This window comes from Thamnophis elegans, chromosome 13 (genome assembly GCF_009769535.1).
Source record: "Thamnophis elegans isolate rThaEle1 chromosome 13, rThaEle1.pri, whole genome shotgun sequence".
Lineage (NCBI taxonomy): Eukaryota > Metazoa > Chordata > Lepidosauria > Squamata > Colubridae > Thamnophis > Thamnophis elegans.
The window spans coordinates 26,309,162-26,316,257 of NC_045553.1; the positions used below are offsets into that span (position 1 = coordinate 26,309,162).

Here is a 7,096-nt window from a genome sequence, read left to right on the forward strand (position 1 = left end):
CATGGGCATGCCAGGAGCGCATGCACAGAGCACTACAAATTGCTCTGTGCATGCGCAGAAGCAAAAAACAAGATGGCAACAGGTTCAGGGGTGCGCCAGGCCTGGGTTGCTGCTGGTACCAGTGACCCAGGCTGCCAAACTACTACTGTTCAGACAAACCAGGCCAAACCGGTAGGAACCCAGCACTGGAGCAGGGGTGTCAAACTCAAGGCCTGGGGCCTGGATCTAGCCTTTAGGGTGCTTAAATCTGGCTGGCGGAGCCGCCCCAGAAACAGCAAAGGACCAGCCTGCGTGCAGCCCTTTTGAGCTCTGTTTTTGCTGGCAGAGGGTTGCAGGAGGCCATCGCAGCCGAAAACAGAGCTTGGGAACCGTTTTCGCTGGCAGAACACTCAGGCCACCACAGGCGACCCCAACATGAGTGACATTAAGCTGGCCACTCCCAACCTGGCCATGCCCACCCCAGCCCCAAGTCAAACACAACCCTGATACGGCCCTCAATGAAATCGAGTTTGACACCCCTCTAGAACCTCTTCTCCTTCTCTGTCAATGATCTGATGATGTTCTAACAGTCGTGGCCCAGCAATGTCCATGGCCCAAATGTAGTTGGCTTCGCTGACATGGCTTGCCTCTTTTCTTTCTGCAGGATGTCCCTACCAAGCTGGTAGCTAAGGCAGTGGCCTTACCTATGACAGTGAGGGGCCACTGGTTTCTGAGTCCCAGGACAGAGTACAGCGTGGCAGTGCAGACTGCAGTGAAGCAAAGTGATGGAGAGTACCTTGTCTCTGGATGGAGTGAGACGGTCGAATTCTGCACAGGAGGTGAGTGGGCAAGAGAAAGGGCCAATGCAAAAGGAGATTTCCATACCTACCTGGTAGACATTCTGCATCACGTCGGTGGCAGAATCATTCTACCCCACCAAGACCATCAATCCACTGTAAGGTGTTCTGATGAAAACCATTGGCAGTTCCATACTATGGGAGATGACCAGGCTGAGCCCAAGGGAGAAGTCAAACGCATCATAAGTTGCGAGTCCCTCCACCCCACAAGAGATCTAAATCCAGCTCACCTTGAATTCCTTTCTATTCTTATCTCCCGCTCATTTCCCTTAACCACCAGTGGGTCAGATTCTTGTAGAGAACTTAAGCTTGCAGTAAATCTTTATATTCATTTGAATTGCCTGAATCTCCTGATTTCCCGGGCGTTTGACACATACAGCCATCACCATCTGATAAGTTCCATGATGCATCCTAAATTGTTGAGGGTCTTTTTCTACTTATTTTTAAAAAAGAATTTCTACCTTTTGCTGGAGAAGTTTTAACCAGGCACACATGATGCTGTTTCCTACCCAAATCAGCTTGTTCCATCTTCTGGTCTTAAGGCCAGTGAAGGCAACAGCTATGGAATAATTGGTGCACAACCAACACTTAATTCTGTATTTTAAAATAATTCATGTTTAATTTAGTGGATTAACATTACACATACAGTATTGCAACTTGAGGGTTTTTCATTGCTTCCTCATTGACTTAGCTCCCTCCACCACTTTCCCTCTGGCTTCAGTCTCTTAATGGAGCCACAGAGAACTTGGTTTGGTTTTTCAGTAGCTTCCTGGCAGAGAAAGGGCTGCAGGATTGAATTTCTCTGCCCCACCCATCAATCCTATTTCCCTATTAACCATCTTGGCAAAATAAAGGCTATCATTCGTGCATCCTTTTGTGCAATTTCCAGTTTAAAAGCCCTTACTGTTCTCTCTTTTTTAAAATTAATTTTTATCAAATACTTTTTAAAAAGAAAGATAAAAATTAATGCACACTAGTATAAAGTATACATAGCATAAGCTATGGTTTTCCCAGTTGCAATGTATGGCTGTGAAAGTTGGACCATAAGAAAGGCTGAGCACCAAAGAATTGAGGCCTTTGAACTATGGTACTGGAGAAGACTCCTGTGAGTCCCATGAACTGCAAGGCGATCCAACTGGTCAGTCCTAGAGGAGATCAACCCTGGCTGCTCTTTAAAAGGCCAGATCCTGAAGAGGAAACTCAAATACTTTGGCCACCTAATGAGAAGGAAGGACTCACTGGAGAAGAGCCTAATGCTGGGAATGATGGAGGGCAAAAGAAGAAGGGGTTGGCAGAGAATGAAGTGGCTGGATGGAGTCACCGAAACAGTAGGTATTGTCCATGGGGGTGTGATGGGTTGCAACTAACAACAATATAAAGTGAGAAAAGAAAAAAGAAACAAATCAAAGAGAAAGCTTAAAGTGCAAGGAAGGGAGAAAAAGTTCTTTGAACTGGCTGGGGAGACAAGGCCCAAGCCGATGGGAATTGGAACAGGCTGAGGGGTGCTGAAAAGTGGTAAATCCAGATTTTGCCATTCAGCAAGCCCTGCTGTGTAGGAGGAGAAGGGTGTGCCACCTAGGCGGGAGAAGTGATAGAGTGGCAGGAGAACCCCCTCAAGGCAAAAAGAAGCAACGCGAAGGCAATCTGTGGAAGGGGACGGGGGGGGGGGAGAGGTTTGCCAGAGGTTTGCCACAGAGAGGTGTCGAACGACAAACCTGCTTTAAAATATCTGAACCTCTGAACGTTTGTTCCTTGCAGACTATGCGAAAGAACATCTGGCCCAGCTGCAAGAGAAAGCTGAGCTCATCTCAGGGAGGATGCTGCGTTTCATGGTTTTCTATCGGAATCACACTAAAGAGTATTTCCAATACGTCAGGTAAGCATTTGCAAAACCCCCCCCCCCAAAAAAAATCCAGTAGGCATATGAGAACCCAGATGTGGAGGGGGGGGAGTCAGCAACAAACGACATCCAACACCCATGTTTGCAATCTCTTGTCTTCTTCATCCAAATTCTTTCCCTCCCGATCAGGAGTCTCCAACCTTGGCAACTTTTAAGAGTTGTTGTATGCTTCAATTCCCGGGATTCCCCAGCCAGCCAACCATGCTGAGTGAGTCAATTTCTGGGAGTTGAAATCCACAAGTCTTAAAAGTTGCCAAGTTTGGAGAGCACTGAGTTAGGGCATGATGGAAAGAGTGGTGTTTATTAAAAGTTCAGCAGTTTTAAGATATCTGGACTTCAACTCCTCAAATTCTCCTGCTACCCACGACTGGGAGTTAGAAGTCCAGATGTCTTAATGTTGTTGAGAGTGAGTAAATGCTGCTTTAGAGCAGGGATCCCCAACCTTGGCAACTTTAAGACTTGTCGACTTCACTCTCAGAGTTCCTCCCAGAGGTTGGCAACTTTGCTGACTGAGGAACTCTGGGAGTTGAAGTCCACAAGCCTTAAAGTTGCCAAGGTTGGAGACTCCTGCTGCTGATAGTTATGCTTAAAACATGGCTGGGAGGTAGAGATGAAGAGAAGTGACTTCATTAAATCAGCTAGATTTGGCCAAGGTGCTTTCAGTTGCCATTTCTGTAATCTACAATCTAGTGCTTGGTATCTTTCATCTTTCAAACGTGTGGATTCAACTCCCAGAATTCCGCAGCCATGGGGAAAATGGAGTTGAACTTCAAACATCTGAAAGATGCCAAGGTTGAGAATACCAGCTCAGATTATCGTCTTCTGATGTCATGGCTTGGAGCAGGAAGAAGGAAACCTCTTTGAGAAAATGCTAATCATAGCCTCCATATTTTTATATCCCTCCATCGTCCTGTTTTTAAAATGTACTAAAAGTCTCTTATTTTTACAGTTAAAGCTTGTTTGAAATTCTCCCTGAGAATGAACATGTAGTCACACTGACATTCCTCATTGTTCCCATACTGATTCACAGACATTAGATGTTAGTTTGTCCTTCCAATGAATTAAGACATCCTGTCTTCCCCCTTCCCATGCTTCTGTCGTTTCATAACGACGTCCTGCAGGTGTCTTTTGAACTTCAGAGATTGAATTCATCCTTTCCTGATCCAGAAGTAGCAATAACATGACCTCTCATAATTACTACACCAGAGGTTGGCAACCTTAAGCACTCAAAAAGCCACAACGGTCCTAACTGGAAGCCCCCCCCCCCCATTCAATTCTGGAGCAGACTGGAAGTCTGGTTCCATATCATAGAGTCTCCTCCTAGCACGGCCTCCTTTTCCTCCTCTACCTGTCCTAACTGAAAGCCCTATTAATTGTGGAGCCGACTAGCGACAGGGAGCCGCAGCAGAGGGATAAAAGAGCCACATGCAGCTCCAGAGACACAGATTGCTAACCCCTGCACTACACAATGTGATCGTAGTTTATCCTTCCTCCAAGACTTGTCATGGCAACTCTTGCCCCCTTGGGTCAGCGTTTCAGGGATATTTCCTTATAAAAACCCTCCATGCTTTAATGGTAGCAGAGTTTCTAATGGACTTGGAAAGTTCTTAACATTTCAGGGAGATATTCAGAGACTTATCTGAATGAGTTTGACACCCCTGTTCCAGTGTGGGTTCCTATTGGTTCAGACTGGTTTGGTCGAACCAATACTGGTTTGGCGGCCTGGATTGCTGGAACCGACAGCAGCCCAGGCCTGCCACACCCCCAAACTTGTTCTCCGGCACCACCATAGGTGCCAACATCTTGGTTTTTTTGCTTCTGTGCATGTGCAGAACATTTTTATTGCACTGCCCATGCGAACATCAAGTGCGCATGCACAACATGCCCACGAGCGAACCGGCAGTAATGCGTGCCGGAACCCACCCCTGGTATCTGCTTTGAAAGTAGCCCGCATTCAACTCTATAGCACAGTCAAACATCAGCAGTCGACACAGGCAATGATTTGTGACATTTTGTATTGTGTTGTACATTGTTGATGCTTTTATGTTATCAAAATGTTTTATTAAATTTTCCGAATTTCAATTCCAAGGAGTCATGGGACCTGGACTTGGACGCATTCTGAAATTTAGTGCATTTGAGGTTCCTAGGTTGAAATCCTTTGCTTTACATTGCACCATTTGTCCAGTTAAAGGTTCCAGGTAGGGGAGTTTTAGTAGTGTTTGGATAGATTCAAAAATGTTTCCTGTTTATCCTTGCAGCAAAGGTAAACTATGACATCGCTCCTGGCTGAGAGTCACCTAGCAAACTACGTAGCTGAGTTAGTGTTTAGATGCAGGTCTTCTAAATTAAATTAATTCTTTAATTACCATGCTAACTCTGATTTCTCCTCTCCGAGCTAGGAAAATGGAGGATATCTGAGGCCATAAGCCACCTAACCTGCTCTTAGCCACTGTTTAATGAACAGTCTCTAGTGTTCATTTCCTGAAAATGGAAGGTCTCTGTGAACGCGTAGCTATGAAGGCCTATCAACCTTCATAATGCCTATCTGGTTTCCCTCCCAAATGTAAGCTTGAGCTGAGTCCTAACTTCATCCCCTTTCCTAACTATCTGTGTCTCCCTTCTGGCCAGAACGCACTGTGGAGACGTCATGAAGCCGTACTTGAGGACAACAGTGGCAGCCACGGTTCGCCCACCAGTGGCATGCTCCATGGCATCTTTTTCAGCTGCAATACCGAGTTCAACAACGGCCAACCTCCCAGGACTCCCCTTACGGCCGCTATCGTTTCCAGGTGCCTGCGCAGCGCCTTTTTGGTCCCAACACCAACCTCTACTTCGCGGATTTCTACTGTATGTACACTGCCTACCATTACGTCATTCTGGTGCTGGCACCCAAAGGTTCTGTCGGAGACATCTTTGCGGGAGCGACTGCCCCAGTTGGACATTTCCTGCAACAAGTTCCTGACCTGCAGTGTGGAGGACGGCGAGCTCATCTACCGCCACGCCCAGGATGTCATCCTGGAGATCATTTATACCGAGCCAGTTGACCTCAGTCTAGGAGTTCTGGGAGAGATCAGCGGCCATCAGCTCATGAGCCTCTCGACGGCCGATGCCAAAAAGGATCCGAGCTGCAAGACATGTAACATCAGCGTGGGGCGCTAGAGAGAGGGAAGGGGTGGGGGAAGGAGATGAAACAAACACCAATACGAGAGATCTTGGTGAACCCCACGGCCCTTCAATGTACGTGTGACGATCTGAGAACGGGGTCTACCTTGGTTGAAGGGGATGCTGGAGAAGGCCCCCTTTTTGCTGTCCTCGCCTCCTTTCTCTCCCCCTCTCTCCTTGCATGTTTCCTTGCCATTGTAAATAGATTTTGGACTTGGGAAATGAGAATGAGAGAGAGCATGCAAGCAGGTCAACGTTGAAGGATCCTGCATTTCTAGGTTCACTTAGGATGGCACCCTCAATTTTTTGAGGTCTCTTCTCCAGAAACTATCCCATTCTCTTCCGTTTCTCAACCCAAGCTCCAAATGGACATTTCACTTTTTCCCCACACAGCAGGGAGTCTGGCCAGTCTGATGAACCGTAGTTTCCTAAACCAACAATACTACCTAGAAGTGCTTCTCCATCTTGCAATCTGCTCCTTTTGGCCCATTTCTCCACACAATGTACAGTATTTCCACCTCCCACCCATGGATTCTCTTCATCCGTAGCATGATTTACTTTTTTTGAAGAAGTATGTTGAAGGTTTGGAAGAAGATGTCTCCCCACCACCTTCATGAAAGGGTTTCTGGGTTAAAAGATCAGCTTGCACAAAGACCTCCTCAACTAGGCTTAGTGGGTAGAACAAGCTTAAAGAAACCTGGGAGTCTTACCAAGAGATTCTTTCTTCTTTTGCTCATTTCCACGGGGTGTGACATCTTATTATTTATGTCCTTTATTTATTTTGACTGAAGAAGGAGAAGAAGAAGGGAAGAGGGAGACAACAGGTTCAAACAGGTGTGCTAGAAACTGGAATGCTGATGGGGCGATGTTGCTATGCAAACATACCCAACTCGGCTTCCCTGTTTTCCATGATAACCGGTTACACATCTGGGCTGGCAAAGCTCCCACCTGCATCTTGATCTGGGTTGCAGGTTCTGAAGACGGGGAAGAAAGAAAATGGAGCCCCCTCCATGGTGCAGGCAGGAGAGTAAGGTGGAAAGACAAATCACTCGCGGTTGGATGCTTTTTTGCCCCCCCTCTCCTGCTGTTGTGATTGCTTTTTCTTTCCAACAATGCAGAAGGACTCATAAGCTGATAGTTCCAGCTTTCGGACCTTAAGTTTGTAGCTCCCATTAAACTGGAATGTGATTTGGGATTC

The 7,096-nt window shown here is 46.6% G+C and overlaps 1 protein-coding gene across 1 annotated transcript in view; it reads left to right on the forward strand.

Moving 5' to 3' along the window:
- Positions 1 to 6,326, forward strand: part of PHYHIP (phytanoyl-CoA 2-hydroxylase interacting protein) — a 59,579-nt gene extending 53,253 nt beyond the window's left edge. Inside the window, 6 exon segments of the mRNA XM_032229855.1 lie at positions 644 to 818; positions 2,595 to 2,712; positions 5,365 to 5,396; positions 5,399 to 5,491; positions 5,494 to 5,650; positions 5,652 to 6,326. Coding sequence (XP_032085746.1) covers positions 644 to 818; positions 2,595 to 2,712; positions 5,365 to 5,396; positions 5,399 to 5,491; positions 5,494 to 5,650; positions 5,652 to 5,895 — 819 coding nt within the window. The 3' untranslated portion in view covers positions 5,896 to 6,326.
- Positions 6,327 to 7,096: the final 770 nt, after the last annotated feature.